This window comes from Rhodofomes roseus (genome assembly GCF_022264815.1).
Source record: "Rhodofomes roseus strain CIRM-BRFM 1785 chromosome Unknown C8Q71scaffold_12, whole genome shotgun sequence".
Lineage (NCBI taxonomy): Eukaryota > Fungi > Basidiomycota > Agaricomycetes > Polyporales > Fomitopsidaceae > Rhodofomes > Rhodofomes roseus.
Genome location: NW_025952968.1, coordinates 835406 through 859840, shown reverse-complemented (window position 1 = coordinate 859840; position 24435 = coordinate 835406). Strand labels below are relative to the sequence as shown.

At 54.4% G+C, this 24435-nt stretch overlaps 7 protein-coding genes across 7 annotated transcripts; 4 read left to right on the top strand and 3 right to left on the bottom strand.

The window, feature by feature from the left end:
* Positions 1-712: 712 nt before the first annotated feature.
* C8Q71DRAFT_724425 (uncharacterized protein) lies at positions 713-1408 on the bottom strand (the record flags this gene model as incomplete). The annotated part of the gene is made up of 3 exons (XM_047921635.1): positions 713-866; positions 928-1284; positions 1350-1408. The coding sequence occupies 3 exons, from the start codon at positions 1406-1408 to the stop codon at positions 713-715; spliced, it is 570 nt and encodes a 189-aa protein (XP_047778228.1).
* Positions 1409-3794: 2386 nt separating this feature from the next.
* C8Q71DRAFT_763722 (uncharacterized protein) lies at positions 3795-6412 on the top strand. The gene is made up of 7 exons (XM_047924020.1): positions 3795-4311; positions 4372-4449; positions 4504-4608; positions 4662-5768; positions 5828-5887; positions 5937-6021; positions 6074-6412. The coding sequence occupies exons 1-7, from the start codon at positions 4212-4214 to the stop codon at positions 6222-6224; spliced, it is 1686 nt and encodes a 561-aa protein (XP_047778227.1). The 5' UTR covers positions 3795-4211; the 3' UTR covers positions 6225-6412.
* Positions 6321-9960, bottom strand: C8Q71DRAFT_763718 (RINT-1 family protein). The gene is made up of 11 exons (XM_047924019.1): positions 9585-9960; positions 9254-9525; positions 9000-9203; positions 8830-8952; positions 8640-8781; positions 8472-8585; positions 8139-8415; positions 7934-8083; positions 7572-7879; positions 7274-7515; positions 6321-7217 (listed from the first exon to the last, which is right to left on the bottom strand). Exons 1-11 carry the CDS (start codon positions 9771-9773, stop codon positions 6707-6709), a joined length of 2532 nt encoding a protein of 843 aa, XP_047778226.1. The 5' UTR covers positions 9774-9960; the 3' UTR covers positions 6321-6706.
* A 194-nt stretch (positions 9961-10154) lies between these two features.
* On the bottom strand, positions 10155-11667 carry C8Q71DRAFT_763714 (uncharacterized protein). Its single transcript, XM_047924018.1, has 6 exons — positions 11472-11667; positions 11144-11421; positions 11036-11083; positions 10962-10978; positions 10612-10908; positions 10155-10554 (listed from the first exon to the last, which is right to left on the bottom strand). The coding sequence occupies exons 2-6, from the start codon at positions 11307-11309 to the stop codon at positions 10255-10257; spliced, it is 828 nt and encodes a 275-aa protein (XP_047778225.1). The 5' UTR covers positions 11310-11421; positions 11472-11667; the 3' UTR covers positions 10155-10254.
* On the top strand, positions 11668-15049 carry C8Q71DRAFT_763713 (adrenoleukodystrophy protein). Its single transcript, XM_047924017.1, has 17 exons — positions 11668-12086; positions 12142-12293; positions 12363-12583; positions 12637-12670; positions 12729-12898; positions 12952-13208; positions 13261-13336; positions 13390-13428; positions 13486-13644; positions 13694-13812; positions 13865-13892; positions 13946-13999; positions 14054-14176; positions 14230-14396; positions 14447-14616; positions 14674-14748; positions 14805-15049. The coding sequence occupies exons 1-17, from the start codon at positions 11835-11837 to the stop codon at positions 14860-14862; spliced, it is 2154 nt and encodes a 717-aa protein (XP_047778224.1). The 5' UTR covers positions 11668-11834; the 3' UTR covers positions 14863-15049.
* A 241-nt stretch (positions 15050-15290) lies between these two features.
* C8Q71DRAFT_763711 (MSF1-domain-containing protein) lies at positions 15291-16183 on the top strand. Its single transcript, XM_047924016.1, has 4 exons — positions 15291-15465; positions 15519-15690; positions 15745-16100; positions 16161-16183. The coding sequence occupies exons 1-3, from the start codon at positions 15434-15436 to the stop codon at positions 16075-16077; spliced, it is 537 nt and encodes a 178-aa protein (XP_047778223.1). The 5' UTR covers positions 15291-15433; the 3' UTR covers positions 16078-16100; positions 16161-16183.
* A 527-nt stretch (positions 16184-16710) lies between these two features.
* On the top strand, positions 16711-24398 carry C8Q71DRAFT_99456 (uncharacterized protein). Its single transcript, XM_047929237.1, has 16 exons — positions 16711-16880; positions 17000-17373; positions 17427-17581; positions 17645-17963; positions 18017-18218; positions 18273-18373; positions 18428-19771; positions 19823-21881; positions 21931-22297; positions 22354-22609; positions 22666-22847; positions 22907-23075; positions 23129-23201; positions 23262-23671; positions 23728-24012; positions 24066-24398. Exons 1-16 carry the CDS (start codon positions 16826-16828, stop codon positions 24267-24269), a joined length of 6555 nt encoding a protein of 2184 aa, XP_047778222.1. The 5' UTR covers positions 16711-16825; the 3' UTR covers positions 24270-24398.
* Positions 24399-24435: the final 37 nt, after the last annotated feature.

Sequence of the window (24435 nt, the reverse complement as noted above, 5' to 3'; positions counted from 1 at the left end):
CGTGGTAGATGAAACAGGGTTCTGAGTAGCTTCCAAAAGTGAGCCCGTCTTTCGGAGGCTGCTTTTTGACGAGCAGACAGGGGGTGCACGATAGGCAAAGGTGACGTCTCGCGATCGCCGGCAGACTCACGCACGGTACGACTATACCCAGACTGGTCACAGACTGGTCCCAGCAACCGGCCCGCCGTCAGTCGGCCGATCGACATCTTCATGCATAGTATGACGACATCCAGTCAGGCAACCGGGCGGCGAGCTGCGTGCGGCGAGGTCATAGCGCATGATCCAAGGTACACCCGCACAGGCAGATAATGTCGCCTGGAAGGACGCGCAAGCGAAAGGCACGAGCGAAGATGACGGTTTGCGATAAGTGTACGGTCGAGCTCGAGAAATGCATGCATTATATACACAGTGCGGCGCCGGCTGACGAGGCGGCGGGTGTCGATCGCAGTGCACGGAGGTCTCGTGTCAGCCAAGAATTGGATCAATGACTGGCCAAGAGGAAATACGCCCACAGGCTCACACAAATACAATTCAGTTTCGGCAGGGCGGCTGGTTTCCACTCGACGGCTTGATGGCAGCTCCGACCCGCCAAGTCGATCACTGGGGAGAAGCAGTCACCTGCAGGCTGGCCAACAGGCAGTGCATTAAATCGTGCTAGCAAATGAGCCGACTTATTTATCTGTGTCTCTCGACACGTCCGGCAAGATGACACTCAGTCAAGCTCGTCCAGCAGCGACCGCCCCTTGACCTGGCTCCACGCGTCCTTGCCAGCCTCATACGCGTCGTAGACGTCGTTCCCGATCTGGACTGCGTCATTGCCCGCCTGCAGGGCACCTCCTACTGAGATTGCCCCAGAGGCATCCGCTCTGTGGCAGATAATATCAACACGAACGTCCATAGCATCCGCGTGCATGGACGAAGACTCACCGTGATTTGATCGCCTTCCAAGCGTCCTTGCCAGCTTCATATACATCGTATGCATCTGTACCGATGGTGTATGCGTCCTTTGCAGCGTTTACTGCAGTGCCGACCGAAAGCGCTCTACTGTCTGTATAGCGCCCGTACTGACGGTGGCCAGCCGGGTAGCGGGGTTGGTCATGGTGCGGGTAATAATGTTCACCAACGCGTTCATCGGATGCTTGACGGTAGCGGCGCCCGATGTGGCCCCGCGCCTGCTGGCGGAACGGGCGAGCTACGCGGTTGTGGCGGTACGACTCGTGGTTGAGGCCCTTCTCATGGCGAAAGTGGCTCGGAAAACTCTGTGTAGTCTCACTACCCTGAGCACTGGGTGGGGTTGAGAGGACAGTGTCAGTGGGTGCCCGTCATGATACGATGTAAATCACACGTACGCCGAGAGTGCAGGGGCAGAGAGAAGAGCAGCAATGACGATGACGGTGGACGAACGCATCTTGCTTGTCGTTAAGTGACGGTGTAGAGATTATTGGACGTTAAGTTGTAAGCGTGAACTAGGTGAGACAGTCGGGTGTATGGTAGTCGGGATGCGGGTCAGCAAGACAAGCTTCAAATATAGTGAGTATGCATTCCACATGTACGGGGAGCTCTGCACTTACTAGCCAGTACCTGTTCTTGTGAAGCTGAGCTCGGTCAGTTCAACTGAGGGCTGAGGACACCGGGCAGCAAGCACCAGCCTTTTATCCCAGACAGGAAGCGGCTATCGAACCGGAGGAATCTGTGCGTCGTGCTCCTCCGCGTCCCATCTCGCCCCTGCCGCTGACTAGAACAGCGTGCGGCGGTGCTAGCCTCGACATTCGCAGCGCGGGCGTGGTCTGCTAGATGACAGTGCTGTCAGCCACAATCACTCAAACACCGTCCAGAGTATCTCCACCTATTGGCATATTTTATTCGCCGTTGCTTTCCTGACATATCAAACTTGCAGGGAGAAGCGGCGCCAGTGTGATTTGTCAGGCCAGCTGGGGTGAGTTCGTAGTTCTGTCAGGTCCGGAACTTCAGCTAGAGAAGCCACCGCTGTCCTTCTAACTGACGACCGGGATGCCGATGCCAGTGTGGGCCTCCGTGGGCGTAGTGGCTGCAACGTTTCGACGGTTGTTCACTAGGATATCTGGGTCTGTTGTTCGAGAGTGGCATCCGGTCGCACAGGGTGGAACGTTCCGTGGCGTTCGCGGGTGCGGACAGGTCGGAACAGCGAGAGAGGTCCCGACATTCCTCTGTGTATAGATCATCGTGAGACGTACAGTGGTCCAAAGAGAGTGTTTTTAGCTCACAGAACAAGTTGTTGTCTAGGGTGTGGGCACCTTAGGGACTTCCGGCGACGGACACTGCGTGGAACAAGCGGTTTGCCTGATAGACGCACACACGTCATCTTCAGACGAGGAACGCATGGTAGGAATGTTGACCATCTCATCATCCAACACTGCTGTCAGGCAAGTCAAATCAATTTCGCGATTTCTCGTCCGCGGAACAGAGAAAAAGAGAGAACTCACCAACATTTCAAAATGTGAATACACAGCTGCATCTGACCGTACATGTTGCAAGGAGTCGATGATCGCATCCACCTCAGACGCTGTACACTCAAGCGCTGCGCTCGAGGAATCTCTAATGACTGACGCTGTTGTACGCTGCTGTCGTGTTCTCCGCACTTCGCCTGCGATTACTGAGGCGACCAGACAGCCCGGGCTGTCATCATGAAGGCATATTCGAGCCTCCATAGCTGGCCATCGTGTCCGGGCGGTCCTGCCACAACGTGACGTGGTGTACGTAGTCCGATGATCGATCGACGGGATGCATAACTTGCGATCCGGGATCCCTACGCATCGTCGAGTCTGTGTGATCGCCAAGGTCAACGCCGTATGGATGACTGTATCACGTAGATGAGAGACGTAGAAGATTGCGGTCACCATCAACAGTCAACGTTCACTGAACTCGCCAGTGGTCTCAACCATATTATTCGGTCGCTACGGCGGTATCGCCGACGAGATGGGTTCGACCAAAACCGGGTGTACAAAGCCCGACACTTCAAGGTAGGTCCATCTTCTCGGTCTATTGCTCATGAAGACGCATGAACCAGAGTGTGATACGGTCAACTTGAAGTCGAACGAGACAGGGGAGTCTCTGCGTCCTAGTAGCAAGACCCAAGTGCCAAACTGTTGACTCAGGGCTGAGTACCGAGTGTTGCGTACGTCAGTTCGGATTGTCACTGTATCGCCCTGCCATTGGCGAAGAATTCGGGAGCGACAGAGAGGCAATACTGATGAGAACTTCCAACGTGTCTCGCGGCTCAGTCCCTTAGGCCCGGGGCGCGTGAGGACTCTGATCTGTCCATGTCCGTACGCACGCCTGAGACCACTGGCAGTACCAAATAGGTCTCGAAACTCGGACCACTGTGCAGCATTGATTTCCCAAGGACCGTACCTGTGCGGTGTGTAAGACTCGGTGGATCACTCACCTCCCGATCCACCACCTCTCAGTCGGTATCGGATGCATGTCCAGGCCATCAACGAGACGTCGCTGCATCCGACAGTCTCACAAAACCTAGCAAAGAGCTGCTGTCGGACGCAGGGGTGCACTCGAAGTTGCTGGAGGGTCTGCGATCCACCCACGTCGGCCCGTTGGAAGTTCAATGGGTCCAGGAACCGGAAAGCCACAAGCCACTAACTCGCACAGTATACACGGTGATCGTCCGAGTCATCAAACTGCGTGAGTGTTTAAGACCAAAGAATCAGTGAAGAGCAATGCGAGTGCATGGTCGAAGCGTTCAAAGGCTGTTGGCGGTGGCTGGCGCCGAAGGGCGGCCCGGGTCACCGGTCAAGAGCTGTCAAGAGGCGCGTTCCGGAGGAGCGGCCCGCAAGCTGAAGCGCTGAACACTCGCCGACACGGGAGAGTGAGGTCGCCTTCACAGCAGAACCTTACCGGCCTCACCGACACACTACCATATCGACTAAGGACGCAGGTGGCCTCACTATTCTAGTATCCGTGTCGAACGAGAGTCGACGCAGACTGGCACAAAGTCCACGGCAGCAAGGCGATGCATATGCCGGTGGTGATCGTTTCACTGGCAGCACACCGCCTTCTGTCATGCACCCTCATGCACCAAGGCGCACCGTATATAATGCCGCTCGAAGCATGGATGCACCCCAGTGTCGACGCTGAGCGCACACCTGGTTCTTCCTCCGGCTATTATTCCTCTTTCGCTTCTTCACGAGTTTCTATCGACGTCATTGCTTGCAGTGATCATGTTTGCCAACACATTCGTTCATGTCATCTTGCTGCTTGCTTTGGTCAACAGCGTTGCTGCGGCCCCCATCCTCAGACGTCAGGTCGACTTCGCAGGTGGTGAGTATCTCGTGTCAATCCCTAGTCGACGAATGGGCGATTGAATCCCGAGTTTCCTAGATCGTCATGGATTGATGAAGAGAAACGTGCCCACGCCGAGGGTGGACCTCACTGGTCCAGCCAGACGCCAAGACGCCTGTGAGTAGATACTGCTAAGAGGGTCAAGCCCAATCGTTGATCGTCCCTTTGTAGCCGTGGGTTCTGGTCCGAGCTCTGGCGGCGCGTTCGGCGACATTGGGGGTGTACAGGGAATTCAAAACTTGGAGGATCAGCTTATGTCCATCGTGCCATCTACACGTAAGTAGCCGTAGCTTGCGCATGCAGAGTCTGCGCTGAATAATCATTTGTAGTGGCACCTAGTATCTCGCAGTTCTTTGCCGAAGCATCGTCATTGGCGGCTGCGACCCCTACAGCCGGAGGCGCGAGTGCAGGTCCCACGGGTGCATCCAGCTCGGATGGTTCGCTTGGTGCGACTCCTACGAATCCATCGTCAAGCACAGACGATTCATCTAGCGTGAATCCTACGAGTTCATCTTCTGGCACAGATACCTCCGGCCCATCCTCTCTACCCACTGACAGTGCCAGTGGTGACGCCAGTGCTACGGACTCTGCTTCTGCCGCGGGGGCCACAGGTGCTTCTACAGACCCCACGAGCTCGGGCGGCCCTGATGCATCGTCGTCCACGGATGGCGTCAGCGACCCGACCGCTACATCGGGCAGCTCAGGCGATGCAACAGGAGCTTCGGGATCCTCGAACCCTGCAGACGCGTCTTCAAGTGCGACGACATCTGATAGCTCTGCCGGTTCCATGCCCACGGGAACGTCCTCGGATGATCCTGCCAGTGCATCGGCTGGCTCTTCACCCAGCGATTCTGGCAGTCCCACTTGCGCAATGCCCAGCTCCTCGGGCTCATCTAGCGGAACCAATCCTAGTGGCAGTTCGTCCGACCCGTCCGCTACTGACTCGTCGTCAACGCCCTCGGGCACTGGTTCCACAGGCGAGGCCAGCGGTGATGGCTCGAATTCTGCTACGTCCGCGTCCGACCCGTCCGCCACTGACTCGGCATCAACTTCCACATCATCCGACCCGTCTATCACTGACTCAGCGTCGATACCTTCCGGTACCGGCTCTGATGGCTCTGCCACTTCTTCTGCATCCGACCCAACCAGTACCGGTGGTATGGATTCGATCGGCTTGGGCGATGGTTCGAGTTCGACGGCCTCGACGGATTCCTCTTCTACCGCAGATGCGTCTTCCACGGCAACGCCTGACAATGGCATGCCATCAGGTGATGCCTCGAGCGGTTCAACTACTGCGAGCTCGAAAGGGAACCCAAGCATGCCAACGGACGGTTCGGCCAGTGGTGATGGCTCATCGACCTCGACTGGCGCCGATTCTAATCCATCTGCTGCCACGGGCGCTACAGACCCGTCTGCAGCCACGCCCGCTTCCGGTGGTAAGTGCTACACTTCCCTAGGCTTGTGCTTTGTCGACTGACAGATATACCACTCTAAGATGCCATTCAGAACGCCGAAGCCGTAATGGCGTCGTTGGTGCAGATGGTGAATCCGACTGGTTCGTAGCATTCCTCTTCCTTGCAGTCCTTTGGTTTACTCCCGCTCAGACCAAGCGAAGGCGTCACAAATGGTGGCCTCCGCTACTCAAGCCCTCGGCTCTGGTACGGCGGCTGCCACTGGTATGACTACCCTGTAGGTGCTATTGGCTATTCCATACGATTCGGTACTGAATCTGTTGATGCAGTGCCGCCCGCCGCCCCGCTCCTCCCATGGCCACCTTCTTGCCGAGAACCAACGGCGCGTTCAGCGACCACTTGACGATGTCCAAGGCTACGCTCACGAGTTTCGCTGTCTTACTGGGCAGCGCGCTCGTGGGTGGCCTGACCGTCGTCTGAACATGGATCCTGCTGCAACAATTTGATGACACGAATGACGACTTCATCGTGGCTGCGCTGCGACTCATGATCTAATTTATTAAACGCCGTCTACTCGGCACCCGTTCTTTGCTCGTACTATGTATCCATAGCGGACTGTCAATCATGGCAGCCTCGAATGATCATCTAGTATTGTTGTACCTTGTGAAGCATCGCGTCAAATACTTGGGACGTGAGATGGGTTGTATAACTGCAGACGTCGATTAGGGACGAACATAAGTGAAGTGATCGGCCATGATGCCAGTCTAATTCAAAGCGTCATTGACCATACTATGGTGCTGACTAGGCTAGATCTTGGTGCACGCAGAGAACAACCACCTTCGAAACGCGAACTCTCCTGCAGATAAAGCCCCATTGGAAGCCGAGCGATAATAACATGAAGACAAGCATAGTGGACGCGCTAGTCGAATATGTATAGAAGCAGTCCGCACTGTGTGATGACATCACCTGTCACAATCTTCCCGAGTTCGCAGCACTTGCCCGACCTCCTCTCTGTTCAACTCCGTAGCACCAACAGCCTCTAGCATCACCTCTTCCCACTCCTGATCATCAGTGACCCCGAAAGTCGAGTCCAGTACCTTCTGCCGTCGAATGCCTTCTAGCGCTATGAGGCGACTAGCTTGCAGTAGCTGCCTCCAGGGTGCCTCTGCTCGATTCCTGTCGCTGCGTGCGAGGGCGATCTGACACGTCTCCACGAACAACTCGCTCTCCGCTAGGATAGCCTTGCCCTCTTGTAGTCCAATACGACCCCGACCGCGGTAGAATATCTGGCGCTGGAGAATATGCGAGGCTAGACGTGATGCAATGCGACGATACAAGGTAGCCGCGGTCCTCGCCGAGAGTATTGAGTGTAGGAATGACACTTCGGACGACAGCACAGCAAGGGGGCCCAATAGGGTGGACGCCAAGGCAATGTCATCCTGTTTCTCGTGGCTCACGTCCGGAGTAACTTGGCTGAAGCACACATAGCGGTCAGTGGTCCACTCTAACGACGAGTTGTGCTGACTCACGTGGAGGAGCTTCCCATAAAATGTGCCTTCAATCCGGCTTCCACTTCACCACAAACAGTATGAACAATCATGTCTTCAGCCCGCTCACCCAGTTTTCCATATTGACTGACGAGTGCGTCGAAAATTGTGCCCTCGGGTTCATCATTCTCGCCCCCACGTGGACTCGGTAGCGTAGCCACGCCCGCGACACGCGAACGTAGCGGTGCTTCGCGATTGATTTCTGCCCACAGTTCGAGGAAGAACTGAAGATCAAAAGCCCAGTAAGCCGGTGTACAAGAAGTGTATCTTGCTAGCTCACCAGCTCCTCTCCCCAAGCATCACATGCTGCACTGATATACCGCGCGCTGATGAGCGCCTTGCAGAGACGCTGCACGCCTTCCACACCGCTTGTGAGCCGTTGAGGATCAGCCGCCCGCCCCATGCTTTCAGAGCTGACGCCGACGCTCCCAAGGGCGCCGGGCACGGCGCGCATCAACGAAGATGACAAGGTTTCGAATGCGTCTAGTGATGAAGAAATGCGTGAATGGTAGGCTTCGAGCATCGGTAGCTGCACAGTGATGAGGAATTGCGTCCGATGAAGGAACTTGGGGAGGGGAGAGTAACGGTCTGCAAGACGTGTTAGCGACACGACACAAATTACATTTCAGCAGATTTATCCACCCGTGATTTGTTCAATCAATGCCTTGACTCTCCTGGCAGAGTTCGTTGGTCTCAAGTTGAGTTCAACCACGATGGCATCATCAGGATTGTCATCGGCGACAAGCCACGCATCCGAGGAGCTGATGATGTCCACATACTGATCCGTTGCGACTGATGACGGCGCATGGTCAGCAGCGAACGATGACACGAGTCAAGTGAAGCTGACATTGTCGCTCGCCTTCCATCCATGCTTCGAACCACTCCCCTCGGCCAAGGATAACCTCAGTGATTCCTACCCACTTGCTCTGATCAGCACCGGGGCTAGCTTGCGCATTAGCAGCTGTTGTTCCAATAATCTCAAACCCCTGTTCTCGCAAGGCACTGTCGAATGCAAGAGCCTCATAGATCGTATGTGCGAGAACCGGCGGGTGCGCAAGCAATGAGGGTATAGTTCGTCGTAGTTTTCGCTCGAGGAGAGGCAGAAGGAGAAGCGTGAACTCCCGCTGCACGAAGAATCAACTCGATGCACACAGGTGCATGGTACATAGAGTGCACTAACCCATGCGTTTATCCCCCGATAATCGGTGGCAGAAAGGAGCGTTTGCACAATTTTCTCCATCAATGGTCGATGTTCATGTGAAATATTGAGCACATGTGTGAAGTACCACTCGGGCTGATTACGCTGCGTTAGTCGTCACAATTTACTTGCGGTATGGAAGACGCGGACCTTATCGAGTCTATTCGTCTGTCTGGTTCCTTCGAAGTGATATTTGAACCGAAGTGCGACAGGTTCAGCTAATGCCTCCAGCGGATACAGACCATCCTCGCGAATGGATGTATCAGTGCCTGGATGACGTATTGCCCTCCCCCTAGAGAAGCGTCAACCTCTGCATTTTCACGACGAAACACTGACGCACATCAACTGCAGCCTTAGATAGTTCGAGAAGGCGAGTTCGAATCGCTTCCTATCTTCCGGAGCTGCGCTCACGTAGTCTACAGGTTGTGGCCAGCTCAATGTCTCGGCGGCAGAAAGTAAACTTCTATTGCATCGTCAGAAACCCTCCCAAGACGAGCGAAATTGAGTGACCTTGACAATGCACGCTTCATGTTTGCCCAAGCCTGACCTCTGAGAGTCTCGAGGAATGATAGTATATGAAGCTGCTGCTGCCCAGCAACTTCGTACACAGGTGCGCACGCTTGCCGTATGGAACTAACGAAGTGTTCCAATGCCTCATACTCACTCAAGGAAGAGAGGACTATGGCCGAGTCGACCTGCTTCACAGCGCGCTCGCTGAGATTTATTGTAAGCAACGACACGGAATAGAGAGACGACATGTATACCTTAGTTGCAAGGCATGTTCAATGACTTGAACGTAGCCCTTTACGCTCTCCAACTCCTTGAGGCTACGGTGAAAGGACTCTATGTCCTCCAGCAATGTGGGTCTGCGGTCTGCACTCCCTAGCGAGGACTCCAGTTGGTCCGCGAGGTGCGAAAGCTCGTCCGAGAGAGAATGACGTAACAACGAAAGGTCCTGCGCCGTTTGCAAATACTCTTGAGTGCGTGCGCGAGTTTGAACAATGAATGCGTCAATAGCTTCTCGAGAGCGCGCGAGCTGAGCTAAAGCATTCAGTCTAGAGGAAGGCTGTGAAAGATGATAGAGGTCGTGCGTACTCGATCTGTGAGCTCCTCATCCTGATGTTCAGCCTGTTCAACGGCAGCGTGGAGGCCGTGAGCGGTCCCAAGCTCGTCAAGACTTGGGAACCGCGCCTCAAGAAAGGCCAGGGTGTCAGCCTCAGATTTTTCCCTTCGTGGTCCCTGGAGCAAGGAGTGTATTTGCCCGGAAATCGATGTCGAAGCCATGGTGTACCGTAACTTCGCCCACGTCTCAAGGTGTGGAAAGGCTGTCGCGCGTGCACAAGCAGAGGAGATACTTTATGCGATTTTCAGTGCCTAAATATGGCGAATTGCGAATGGCTGAAGGAGAACGATACAAGTGCGGGGCTTTCAAGTTGTGTGGCGGGCGTGAGACGGGCCCTGTCACCGTGTCGGGGTGAGGAGAACGGCGGACGCGCCGCGCACGCTGGTGGGATGCGCGCCGAGCACGTGCACTAAACACCGAATTCGACCCGTTCGGGTATTAGCACTTACTATGTAGTCTGTAGAACGTAGCCTGAGCTTGCCTCGCTGCCAGACCACTCGTTCGTTGGTCAATGACAAGTGTTATACTCGCACCTGCCTGAGTGTCTGCGAATGGGATATAGTCGGTTAATCTGATGTTTGCAGGTACATATGCACTGAATACAACAGCAACAAGGATCGTCAAATTCATTTATTTGGGAACCTACGGCTTCAAATTCTTCTCTACCCATCCTACAACCTCCTCCCAATTATTCACCCTAGTCAGCGGCGCGCCCTCTGGTATCGAGACATCGTCGTCATGCCACCACTCTCTCCCTCCTTCCCGCTCGGTCCGCTCGTCAAAGCTCAGTTCATCCTTGATGTGCACGTACTTGCCACTCCGTTTGTTCCATTCGTAATCGCCAAAGAGGAGCACAGGCACCGGAGGATCTGCCTGTATGCACTTGAGAGCATTTTCGACAGAGTCGTCGATCATGAGCTTTGCGCCGAGTTTCTTGCACACCTAGGATCCACGAGATGGCTGAGGAAGGTCACTGACTACGAAGGTGAACGTACTCACATCAGCTTTTGACAGCTTCGTTATGAGCATCGTCTCATCCGCAAGTGTCTCCTGAGACATTCCGGTACAGATGATGTCGTCGAAAATGCCATTCAAGTGCTGGTCAACCCATTCCTTCGTCCTCGGCAGTTCGCGAATTTGCCTAGCGGTCACCAGCACCAGGCGGTATCCCATGGACTTCAATGCGTTCACACCTTCAAGAGCACCCTCGACCGGTGGTGCTTCGTAAAGACGCGTAGTCGCATAAAACTCGTCAACTTTCCTGAAGGTCTCGTCCGGACTGCCCCAGTACGGATTCTGTCCGCTTCCATTGAGCCGCTATGAAAGCCATACGATGCAGGGCATCTCACCCTCCAGTAATAGTAGTCTGGACAGCAAGGGTGATCAGCATGTATGAAGGTCAATGTGGCTAATCACAGCTCACAATGGAAGTCCTTCAGCGTCATGCGCGTACCGTATGTATCGTTGTGCCCTGAGAGCGAAAGTCGTTCGTTAGCCACGTCCTCGGTCAATGGTCATACGTCGAGCTTACATTCTCCGACTACACGGTTACTCTGGCTGAGCACATCGTCCAAGTCGACGCAGATCAACGGCTGGTCTACGGCGGTGAGGCCTGCTTCCTGCAAAGCCGCCCCGGAAGGAGCATCGTCTTTGGGACCCTGACCATGGGTGGAGGTGGTTTCCGTGTTCGCAGACATGAAGGCTAAGAGAGACTCTGAACCAAAGCAAGCCGATCATGTTTGCAGAGTCATGGACTACGGACCAATGGGAATCGATGACATCGATGCGGGCGCTCGGCGGTGCATATGGCTGCCAATTATTAGAATTGAGTTATACGTACTAGCAGAAGGTCGCAATACCACCGGACGATGATGCCACAGTGCTTTCTTGGTCGGGTTGGTGCGAGAGGATGGCTCTGTGAGTACAGATGGTGGGCGTGCCTCCAAAACGCGTCGCGTCGCGGTCAAGACGCGTCGGTGGCCAGTGCAGTAGGCTGCAGTTGTCCTCAGGCCTTCATCAGACCGTCCTCAGGCCCAGGACGGACTCGTGGCAACGGCCGAAGAAGCCTCCTTAGCGAAATCACGCGCTACTGCACTCGATCTATATTGCCCGTGGGCGCTCTCCATTCAACGCTGCCCGACTGGCAGAGACTGAAGCTACTCAAGAGCTAATCCCAACTTTGTGTCCTGCAGCCCGCTGGCCTCGGGATCTGCATCGCCGTCATGACTGTCCAGTCGAAACTCCTCTCTTCGAAACTACGTCCCACCGGGGAGCAAGTAAAGAAGCTGGTGGATGCCTATTCAACCCATCGACCTCTCATTCAGCGAGCCCTTCTACTCGGCTTCGTCGCACACATCCTGACGACGACCTATCTCGGACTGAACGGAAAGTCAAACCCCTCCAAGCCATCTAAGAGGGACAAAGGAAAGGGCAAGGCAACAGACGGCAATGACGGGAAGAAGCAGAGGGTCGCCGTAAGTACTGTGCACCTTGCAAACGTCGTGCTGTATCTAAAGTGTGTCCATTCAGATAGATGCCGTATTCTATCAACGTCTCTCCACCATCCTGCGTATTGTGATACCGAGTCTACGCTCGAAGGAAGCCTTGCTTCTCGTGATGCATTCTAGCCTGCTCATATTCCGGACTGTCATATCGCTATACGTCGCTGCACTAGATGGCAGGTGAGACCCGTTGTATGCCTCATTCTACAAAATTTGACTAATGATGGCTTGGATGCGTTACACCTTTAGGATAGTGGCGTCGCTAGTCAGAGCACAGCCAATACCCTTCCTCCTCAATATACTCCGCTGGCTGCTCGTCGCAATCCCGGCAACGTGGACGAACAGCTGGCTCAGTTACATCCAGAACAAGCTTGCCCTTGCATATAGAACCCGGTTGACTGATGCAGTCATGAAACAATATCTAGGCGACGAGAAGCTTGCACAAGATCTCAAGATATTCTATAAGTTATGTAAGTAGAGTTGACTCGCCGAGGAACGTGTGCTAAACGACGATCCCGCCTAGCGAACCTCGATGACAGGATCAAGAATCCGGACCAGTTCAGTCCATGCATCCTGCCCTCACCGGTCGAATGCTCACCAGGTCACGTCGTGTAGGATGATAACCCACGATATACAGCGATTCTCAACTCACCTCGCTGCCATCTACGCGAACGTTGCGAAACCGATTCTAGACATGATCCTTTACAACTACCAGCTTTCCCAGAACGTGGGTGCGGAGGGACTCTTTGCACTCACCTTCGCCGTGCAAGCATCCGCGGCTCTCCGTAAGTCTCCAGCTACTCCGCCAGCCTCAGCGAGTCTAACCGCGACCACTTAGTGCGTGCCCTCACGCCGCCCTTCGGCATGTATACGGCACTGTCAGCACAGCTAGCGGGGAACCTGCGTCACACGCATTCTCGTCTTGCGGAGTTCGCGGAAGAAATCGCGTTCTTCGGCGGCGAGAACACTGAAAAGATGTTGGCTGAACGTGAGTACGCAGGTCTAGTACAACACGAATCCAAGGTGTTGCGGAAAGCATGGTGGCATGGATGCGCCGAAGAGGGAATCATCAAGTGGGTGTGGGGAAGCTTCGGTGTACGTCTAGCTTGTCTGTACACTCCGCGCGCAAGTACTGAGCATTTGCTAGCTGTGCATATGTGCCATCCCCGTCTTCTTCAAGATCCCTGGCGTAGATAATCTCGACTTAGGCGGTCGGACGGAAGGTAAAGAGTATGCTGTCCAAGGAAGTTGAACGAGGTTCATGTTCTATGTGTAGGATTCGTCACGAACCGCAGATTACTGCTGTCTGCGTCGGGTATGTCCTACCCATCTGATCCTATGCCTCTGACTGTGTACCGATGGAGCTCCATAGATGCGTTCGGGCGTGTGATGTACTCATATAAGGAGCTCTCCGAACTTGCGGGGTACACCGCGCGTGTAGCACAGCTGCTCGAGACGATGTCCGACGTCCGTAAGGGCAAATTTGAGAAGGCATTGGTCAGCAGCGCAAATACAGAAGAGAATGCGAAGAGTGAGTGGTTCTTTGCGTGGTTATGCCATTGATTTCATACTCCATCCAGTCCTCAAGGGCCGGGGTGTCATCATCGAGTCGGACGAGATTGAGTTCGATTCAGTGCCGATCGTGACCCCTAATGGCGACATCCTCGTCCGTAGCTTGAGCTTCTACGTGAAACCAGGGGTATGCGCTTGGAGCAACTGAAGCACGCGTTGAGACTGACCTATGAAACTAGCAACATTTGCTCATCGTGGGACCAAATGGTCAGGATTAATCTTCAGATGTTGCCTGCGGCTAACGATACTTTTGTTATCAGGCTGTGGAAAGTCTTCGTTGTTCCGTATCTTAGGCGGCCTTTGGCCTGTCTATGGTGAGTTACTGGGAATTTCTTAGTCGGTGAGATATTGAACGATGAACGGGACAGGTGGCATCGTCCGTAAGCCACCGGCGTCGCAATTCATCCTGATCCCGCAAAGGCCATACCTATCCTTGGGCACGCTCCGGGATCAAGTCATATATCCGCACGGCAGAGAGGACATGGAAGGAAGTGAGCGTCCATTCCGACGTTTCTCCACCGGATCGCTGACACAACATGTATAGGGGGCATGACCGACGACGATCTCTTTGCTATACTTGCTATTGTCCAGATGGACAACGTTGTCGAGCGTGAAGGGGGGTGGGACATTGCACGCGATTGGAGGGATGCGCTCAGTGGAGGAGATCAGCAGAAGATCGCTTGGGCGCGCCTGTTCTATCACCGGCCGAAGGTCAGCCTGTCTACTGTCGTTCAAGACTTGCTCTCATGTATTCGTCATAGTATGCCGTACTTGATGAGGCGACTTCCCTCGTACCGCCAGACATGGAGGGCAGGATGATGGAGCACGCAGCCAAGCTCGGAATAACGCTACTGACCGTTTCCCATCGACCGTCCTTGTGGAGGTACCACTCGATGATTCTGCAGTATGATGGTCAGGGCGGATATGTCTTGTGCGTCTTTCTCTGGATCTCGACATAGCCGTCTCGGTTGACGTTGTGCATCCATAGCACGAAACTTGATTCAGAGAAGCGACTGGCACTTCAGCAAGAGAAGGAAGCTCTCGAAGCAAAACTGCTTGAAGTGTACGTACATCCATGTTGATCCTCGTGCTAACATGCTCATCGAAAATTCCTTTCAGCCCAAAGATGAGGGCCAGACTTGTCGAACTGCAGGCCCTGCAGTCAGAGCAGGCGTAAGCACGTTGTATGTCACGGCATGTTGGTATGAACACTCTGGATGGTATGTTCTCTTGTTTGTACGTGTACCCCGCTTCTGTATTACTGTTCACGACCCCATTCTCTACGATGCGATGAACAATTCGGCGTCACGGCGCTGGCTCATAAGTAATTGAAGAGTCTCCTGCTCCTCACGACTCCCCGTTACAGTAAGGATGCTGCGTACTTGACACTCGAGGATGACCGGACGTCGTGCGTGCGGTGTGTCGTACCCACTGCAATAGTGGCTTGACCCCGGATCCGAAGTCACAGTGCCGACCCCACGGCCCAACGGGTGGCACCTGTTTATGACGCAGCGGGACCGGAGATGCCATACCTTCCTCATTTGGAGGGCGCAAAGTCGGCGATCGCATCGGGCAAAGACGGATCGGTGGTTTTGTAATCACGCGCACGCTCATTGGGTCCTTCAAGGCACCGCTCTCCACCGCCGCCGTCCGCTGTCGTGTGCGGGTCCCACCTCCTCTGAGTCTTATTACCTTACACCCGTCTTCGTATTCAGCTCGCATACCTTCGTCGTCGCTTTTTTCTTGCAATGCACTACTTTTCACAGCTTTTCCAATACGAGTGAGTAGCCAGGCACCGTGATATCCCAGCGACGTTGCTAACGACGTCTCCAGTCATCCATGGGCGCATGTAGTGATTGGGATGTGGCATAAATACCCCAATCCTCACTGTTCTCATGTCGTCACGATCGATACCCTGGACCGTTCCGTCGATCCAGAGACCGGCGTGATCAGGACAGAGCGGATACTGGGCTGCAAGCAGAAGACACCAATTTGGGTGGTCAAGGTGTGTACAGTTGTGATCTCCCGCCCCAGTGACTGACCCAGAAAACTCGTACAGCTGTTTGGTGGCTCGGAGGACGCGTTTGTACGAGAGGTCTCATTCATCGACCCACGAACACAACAGGCAACCATCACATCCGTCAACCTCTCGCTATCTCAATTTGCGACATGCTACGAAAACATCCGCTACTCGCCAACACATGACCATCGCACGGCTTTCCATCAAACCGCAGAGATCCAGTCACGGATGACCCTCTGGCGGGGCGCGGCGGATAAGCTGGAGAGCTGGCTGGTACAGCGATTTGAGCAGAACGCGCAGTTGGGCAAGATTGGTTTCACAGACGTCCTACGGAGTCTATGGGAGGCGAAGGAGGGACACGCAACGTGCTGATGCGTCGGTGTAGCCTGAGGGCTGTGTGTGGATGTTTCCTTTCTCACATTGGGTGTCTGTTCACGAATTTAGATGGGTCACAGACGTAGGCGCAAAAGAGGCTAGAAAGGGTGATGTCCCTCTGCAGTCTTATACCATACAGCATTGTACAATCAGCCGCATACATTACCTCCTACAATCGGATCCATCACAGGGTCAAGCGATCGCTCGAGCGAATGCTAGTCTCCTGTACTAGGCAGACTATAAACACGGAGTTCTTGAGGGGAGGAGGGAGTCTAAGGTCATATACTTGATAGCAAATGCCAGTGCGGTCGCGAAGTCGAGTCCGCTGCGACCTTAGACCTGAATCCTTGCGTTGGCTACTAGCAACACAATACCCTGATAAGTACCTCGCATATTATAGCCTGTTACTTGGATGTTCCAGTCATTGCAGTCATACTGTGAGGAGGATCCGAAGTTAGGCGCCGCGTTTCGTCTCTATATGGTAAGCCACTAGATGAGTCATCCAGAACGCCTGCGCCTCTGAGTCTTCGCCTCCCTTCATTACCACTACCCCAAGCTACTGTCGTAGGTTCCCGTTCCTCTCTCGCACACAATTTCTATTGATGCTACATATGTTGAAGACCACACGCCTTCAAGGCTCGTGTCACGGACAGCCTGAGCCTGAGTGGCTTCATGCCGGATTTCCAGCCACTGAGCAAGCCTTCAAGCGCAGTGCGTCGTTGGACTCAAATTCTGCGCGTACAGCATGGATGAGCTCATTCAACATTGTCTCCGAGAACTGTCCTATGACGGTGACCTTGGTGAGTTTCAGTCGTTGACCGGCGTCAAACCCCGATTTGCACCGGCAGGGGTTCGAATCTGCGACTGTGCCTAGCTTTTGTCTCCATTCATATGCTGATTATCTCTCGACTACATGCAGGCTGTGATGTCGCCAGACTGCGGGACTTCATCGAACGCTTCTATGCTCGTCGCGGTACGACTTTTGGGCAGAAGATTGACGACGCATACTGTGCCTTCATCTGGGCTGTCCTCGTTCAACAGCCGAACGTACGAGTAGGCGTGGTCCCCGAAGGAGCTGGTACGGAGGTATATATAGCCCCGCAGAAAAGTGCGAAGAGGAAAGCCAAAGCGAAAGGCGAGGAGGTTGTCGAAGCTCCCCCAGCCGTCCTCCAAGTTGTCCAGGACGCAGGGGCCCAACCTCTGGACGCGCTCAGAAGAGAGTATGGCGATAAGTTGAGGGTCGCTGTCGACCCTGATACCATCTTCAAGGCTCTCACTGGGTCACACATCCGCGTAAGTCTTCTTGGATTAGGCGGTAGCTACTCGCTCACGTTAGCGTCATTCAGGATTCAAAGCTTAGCCCCATGGTGTACACGGCTCTGCAACTCATCTCGCGCGGACGTGAAGCTGGCATCACCAGTGTAGACCTCGCAAGGAAGTCTGGCTATGATCCCAAGACGTGTCACTATCTCATCAACCAGCTTCTCTCCCTAAATTTGGTGTGAGTATTGGATATATGCGTCATGGAACATATGCGATCGCTTATCCCGACTTTCTCCTCCAGGGTGAAACGCAAGAAGACACATGTCAGTACAAGTACATTGGTTCACAGAGATCTATTCGAACGCGACGCGATATGGCAAAGTATCGTTGATGAGGAGAAACAGGCACGGGAGGTCCCGAAACAGAGGGTTGCAGAAGAGGGGTCTGATGAAGAAGAGGATCAAGACGAGTCGGAGTTCAGCGGTGGTCCGACTGTGCAATTCGATCCTATCGATGAAAGGCATCTATCCAGCTTGGAGCTCATGCGCGGGCGTATCGTGAAGCTGCTTCAGAATTCTCCGGGTCTCATGCATGCCTCTAAGAATCTGCTGCTAAAACTGGTCAGGAAATGTCAGGACTCATCTCATATACAGTGCTTACTCCTTTGTCGCAGGGTTTCGCAAATCCAACCAAAGCCAATCGACGACAATTCACAGCCCGCTGTCTAAATGAACTCATCAGACAAGGTGTGATCGAGAAGGTCAGGGTTCGCGGAAAGAACCAAAAGCTGGTCACTTGCATCCATTTGCTGGACGTGAACGACTCGGTTGCGCGGCAAAGTCAAGACATCCTGCCACATGAAGAGGGTACGACGGGTACGTCAACGTAACATGCGTCCACGAAGAATCGACGGTTGACCTTACTTTAAGATGAAACAGAGGGGGGCGACGCGCTCATCATGAACCTCACCCTGCACAGACAGATCATCGATCTCTTGGATAAGTCAGGCGAGAAGGGCCTGACACTTGGTGTGCGTCTCCCTGAGTTGTCTCTCCGAGATTGACACTTACCTCCCGCGTTGCAGGACCTCTGCAATGCGCTCGGTAACTTCGACAGACGTACTGTCGAATTATTTCTCGAACGCCTTCATACCAATTCCCCGCCCCCACACCTTGCTGATCTCGGCATCGCCCACAATTTCGAATATGATCGTCGTGAACGTCACTACAAATACTGGACCGTCGCACACTTTCGTTTCATGGCTATTAAGGAAGACATCCCATTACATCCGTACGATGTCGACCTCGCTACCACGGGAGGTTTTATGGATGTCAACGAGAGTCAATTTTTCGAGGATGAAGCCGGTCACAATGCCTACGTAGACGGCCTCAGACTCGGTCACCTCGCCAAAGCCTCCGGTGCCAGTAAGGCGAAGAGGCCACATAAGAACCCCGTCCTTCCAGATGGTACCATCAAGAGAGGACGACCACGGAAGTCTGCTGCGGTTCCAGGCGTCGAGCCAGCAAGTTCTGCGAAGATGGCGGGCGTACGAGGGAAGAAGAGGAAGAGAGGCGACGACGTGGATGAGGGGGCAGGCACTGTCGTGACCAACGACTCCGAGCCACCGTCTAAACGGAAGCGAGGACGGCCTCCGAAGCGACAGCAACACGCGACGGCGCAAGCATCATCTGTCCCAGCAGCGAGTTCTGCCGATGTGACTATCGCTGCATCCAAATCGACATCACCGCCTGTTCTACAAGAACAATCGGGCGTTACGAGGGGTGGTCGTCGATCGAACCGCAAACAAACTGACAGCACTACTGCTGAACCTGCTCTGGGCACTCACGCAGACAAGTCCATTCCAGCATTGCCCGTGCCGAGGAAACGCGGTCGACCTCGCAAGCAGCCGTTGCCAGATGCCGATTCTACTGCTGCCGCTGCTGCTGCGTCGGGAACCACCGAGGATGCTCCATCTCGCAAAGATTGTTCTCCAGGGTCCTCGCGAGAGAACGTCGAACCACCTCCGACATTGGAATTCCCTACAGCCACCAACGTAGTCGAGGTCTGCGCGCATCAGCACCAACACGAAGACTTCGTAGCTGAAGGCACAGATAGCGCACGAGCACCACTAATGGCTGGTCCTTCGGCTAGTCATGACATAGACGTCGTTCCCCCACTCAACGTTGATGATCGAGCGCCATGTGTTGCAGTTCCACGAGAGGACGAGCCTCAGTCACCGCTACGCCCTGGCCTTACTGTTGTTGAGGCTTCGTCCGGGGTGGAGATGCCCTCCAATCCCCCGACTCCGACAGATACAAATGCGTTACCCGATAGCACGTCGATTCAGTTCCACATTCCCATCGATCCTACTCTCCTTAACGAGGGGAACACATCGGCTACTAGTCACACTGGCTCGGCAGCTAAGACGGTGCGTATGATCGTTTCCTGGCCCGAAACTTTGTTGACTCGCAGCCGCCAGGTGACGGACGCAGCAGAGCCTACAACGAGTAGTCCCGAACCAGGCAACACCGGTGCCAAGCGGGCACAGTCGGAAACAGCTGTGCAGGCACCACTAGCCAAACGCCTGAAGTCTAGCGGAGGTACTGACGGTGCCAATCGCGATGCTCGCTCCAAGACGACGCTCATACAAGCTCGCCGGGAAAGGGAATTGCTTCGCGTCGTGAAAGATGCCGGCGGGATGATCAACATCAGCTCCAAGGACTTCTACGATGCACACGCGGCTTTGGTGGAGAAGGTGACAAGCGCGGGAGAAGCGACCAGTACTCGTATTGGATCGCGGATGGACAAGCGCACGGTCGAGGCAACTATGAAGGATCTGGATGCTCGCGGGAAGATCAGGCTCATCACTACGTCGGTCAAGGTTTCTACAGGTACCACTCGACCCATTCGCATTGCTTACCTTCCCGAGATACCCGACGCCGAACTCCATACGTTCTTGAGCGGCATCAGCATCCAGCAGTTTCCTCCTGCGGCGCCGATCAAGACTTTGGAGGAGCCTGTCGTGTATGGTGGAGCGAGGCACCAGATCGCGCGAGGTTCATCGGTCGCAAACGACTCAGTACAGGATGACGTTACTCCCACTGGTCGGAAGGGCGCTCACTCGAGCAGCGATCCGCTGCTAGATGCCGTCCTCAATGACAAGAATACCATAGCCCAGTCTCATGGTTTCATCGTCGGTAGACTTGCGAGAGCCCGGGCTCTGCACCTTTGGACAACCGATTTCTTGCAATCGGAGACATCCAGTGTCAACATCGTATCGGCGCGAGAACGGATCGTCGCTTTCTCGTTCTTCTTGAACGACCTACCTATCTCCACCTACTGCGCCGTTGTGTCCTCTCAAGTCCAGAGCGACGAGTTGGCCAAGCTCCTACGTTCGCCCGAAGGCGCGCTGACACCCATAGGGCAACTCTCACCCACGATACGCGACCCTCTGCAAATAGGGCGTTGGAGAGCCCGGGATCGGCTATTGGGTGTTTTGGAGATTCTATGCCGATTGAAGGTCATGGACCCCCTCCTTTCCTCACATTCTGCGATCCCGGCCATCACAGTCGATTCTACAGCTAATCATCCTCCCTCGTTCGACGTGGCTCCTGTGGAAACATGGACACCTGTCACGGCTCCTGGGTACTTTCGACTCAATGCGTCGGCTGCTGTGCATATATGGGCTCTGTCAGAAGACTCGCCGCCTTTCTGGAAGGGCATGTCAGTCCACTCTGTTGCAGACAGTAACGAGTATTGGCGCCAGCTGCGAATCGCTGCTCAAGACAAGGCGGCTGCAAAGCAGGTCCCAGCTGAAGAGCTAGGAGAGCCTCTGACAGGGGCCAGCGAACTCGGTAGAGTGCTTCGCCGTCCGTCCTCGTGGACTGACAGCTACGCCCTATCGCCCAACCAGGAGGCTTTCTTGAAGCAGCATGTGGAGTTAGCGAGCGGAGACACACCATTGCAGGGTCGAGACGGTGATCGCTTGGACCGTCTATGTACTGCAATCTCCGCACCAAAAGATGCGGTTGTACGCTTCTACGAGAGCCTGCACAACAAGATCTTGAACGAAAAAGAGAAGATGGTTAGAAAGGCGGAACGTAGGGCGGAGGAATCGAAGGCCAGGGATGCTCAATCGAAGGCCATGATAGCGCAGAGGGCTGCCCAAGCCAAAGCGCAGCGAGAGCGGGACTGGGACGACATGGTCGCTCAAGTTCACCCTGCGCCCCTCACGGATTTGGCCGCTGCCAGAGTCCGTCGTCTTCGAACACGATTCTTACAGAGCTCGGGGAAGAATCACGAGAAGTGGGAGAGCGAGATCGCGCAAGCGATACAGGAATCGATCTTTGCCGCCGACAAGGTTTTGAGTGCCAACAAAGTGCTGCTGGCGAGACCGGTAGTCGCACCTGCTCCGCCACCGCCTGTCGTCGCAACCGCTCCTGAGAAGTCCGTTAGGGAACTCATAGCATCCCAGGGTCCCCCACTTGCTCCGCGACAGCCTGTCAGGAAATCAAAGAGGGGAAAGGAAGCCAAAGACGGTTAGTAGAGCCACTCTGCATACACCGCCCAACTTACGTCTACGTACAGGAGATGCACCGGCAAGTCCTGCTCGACGGCACAGATTCCAGTGGAACAGGGAGTACGACGAACTGGCCCGGGATGCTTCCGCCATTATCAGAGCTCGGTGCCGTGGACACCACAGGATTGATCTCGCCGCATTGAGTCAAGCTTTCCCGGCAGTCCCCAAGAACTCAGTCCGGCAGCGTATTGTTCACTTTAGAGAGTCGCCTGGCGCTGATACCTATCTTCAACGGCTGGAGGACAAGTGGTACGACATCTGGATGCAGCATCGGGGAACGGAGGTGCTACCTGATGAGGATCCCGAAAGCCCGAGCAACTTCGACATGATTGCGCACTTGGAGTTCCTGCGGAAACATGTCGACAAGAACGCGCTGTATGTAGAAATGAAGTTTCACAGTAGCTCCTTTGGTTTCTCACTTTCGTTCATAGGCGTGTCGGGTTCGTGGAACTGAGCCGGGACGCGACCTTCGCACTACCCTGTGACGTCGAGCATCTAACCTCACTTTGGGAGATCCAGGAAAAGCCGATCGCGTCCCCTCTCTTTGACTTTGTGTGGAGTGGTTCCGCTGAAGAGGGACGCGAGAAGCAATTGGCGCTACATGCGTTTACGACTGATCTGCGAGAGATGCCTCGAGTCGTTGAGTACTCTTCGGACAACTTGTTTGTCGCAGATACCGCGATGAAGGTAAGCCTCGCAGCGCCGACATGAGCATATACCACAAAGGCTGACTTGGGTTTCAGATGGTACTAGGCACGCCGAATGAGCTCTACGACATACAAGCAGCTACTGGGATGCTACACTCCGTCGGTGAGGATGCTGTCAAAGCTGCGACAGAAACGATGCTTGCTCGAGGAGTACTCTCGAAGGTCGTACGAGATCCCTCTAAGAGCAGACCAGGGAGGACGCTCAAAATCTCGGACAGGTAGGTCCATGATACCTGATTAGCGCTGCAAAGCTCTTACTGACGTTACCTCTATGCAGCAATCAAAACGCTATCGGCGGTTCTATGCCTCAGGATGTCTTCCAGGACGCAGCGGCGCTTGAAGACGTTCTTGGCCAAGACGAAGATCCGGACGCCTGGCGAGAGTGGTCATTGTTGTCCAGCGATGGTGATATGGCGGCATTGCTCGACCTGGTCTCTATCAATAAGGTACCCTGCAGCGCTTGCTTGCCTGAGCCATGCGCTGATGAGTTTTTGCGCAGATCAATTTCAAGGTAGATACCTCTAGTCCTCAGGCAAGACGACCGGCCTTCGACTGGAACAGCAAGAAGGCCGGTAAGTTGCTCCTACGGCTCATGATAAAGCCCCACTCATCTAATCGTTTGCCGTACTTAGACGACGATGACATTGAGACCGGCATCATGGTCCGTCTATCGAACCGGACGGAAGATACGAAGACAACCACAGCGGTCGAGGCAATCGCAGAACCGACGGAAGTGGCTATTTCGCCCATGCAGCAAATAGCATTTGAAATTCCTATTGATCCCGTACTATCAGATGGTGTTTCGGTGGATGTCTCGCCATCGGAACCATCGCCAGTCACTCAGCACGGTAAAACTTGGGACGGGAGCGCGGCGTTCTGTCAGAAGGATACGACCGGATTGGTGGACTGTCAAGCTTGTTTACAGGCCTCAAAATCGAAGCTTCTACTGACCGTCGGCGACGAGGAGTCTGAGATTGTGAATGATGTTCTCGACGAGCTACAGGATGCTGTCGCAGAAGGTCTTGAGAAAGATCACATCATGGTCAGTTACATCGTTCATTGATTCTTCACTGCCGGCGCTGACAGCCTTTGCTCCAGGGGATAGTTAAGCGAGGACGGGTCCAATCTGCGTTGGCGGTCCTAACAAGAATTACGCATAGTGACACACCCCTTGCGTACTGGACCGGCTATACTTCCATGGTTCTCGTGGCGACAGAGCATATTAGACCGTGGGCGGTCTGCATCTCTCAAGGTGCGGACGGGAAGGCGATGATACATCCCCGAAGGTGGCTCGACATCGCCGGACGGAAGATCGTTGACGTATGGGAGGCTGCGTTGAGAGCTATCGCCGGTGTAATTCTCTTCCGCCCAGGTGTTACGCAGGTGGGTCATCTGCGGATGAGGCTGGGACGTCACTGACAGTCGGTCCGCGGCAGGCTGAAATACGCTGGAGATTGCGATCTGTCTACGACAGACAGGAGGTCAACGACGTGTTGAGATATCTTAAGGATCAGGGTCACATTGAACGGCGGGTGGATGCGCACGTAGGCCAAAGCATCGAAGTGGGCGAGCCAGACAACGAAGAAGAGCAGCATGTGTTCTGGTTCATCAGTGGAGAGAAGCATTGGTATGAGTTGTAGCAGAGTGGTGAGAAGCATTGGTATGAGCTGTAGCAGAAGTCTTGAGCTGTATCCCAATCAGATTGCAACACACTGTAGCATACGCACCGATAAATCGATACAGTAGTTAGTGTACCTCATGAATGCATGTGACATGTATAATACCGTATGTACTGGCACATGAAGT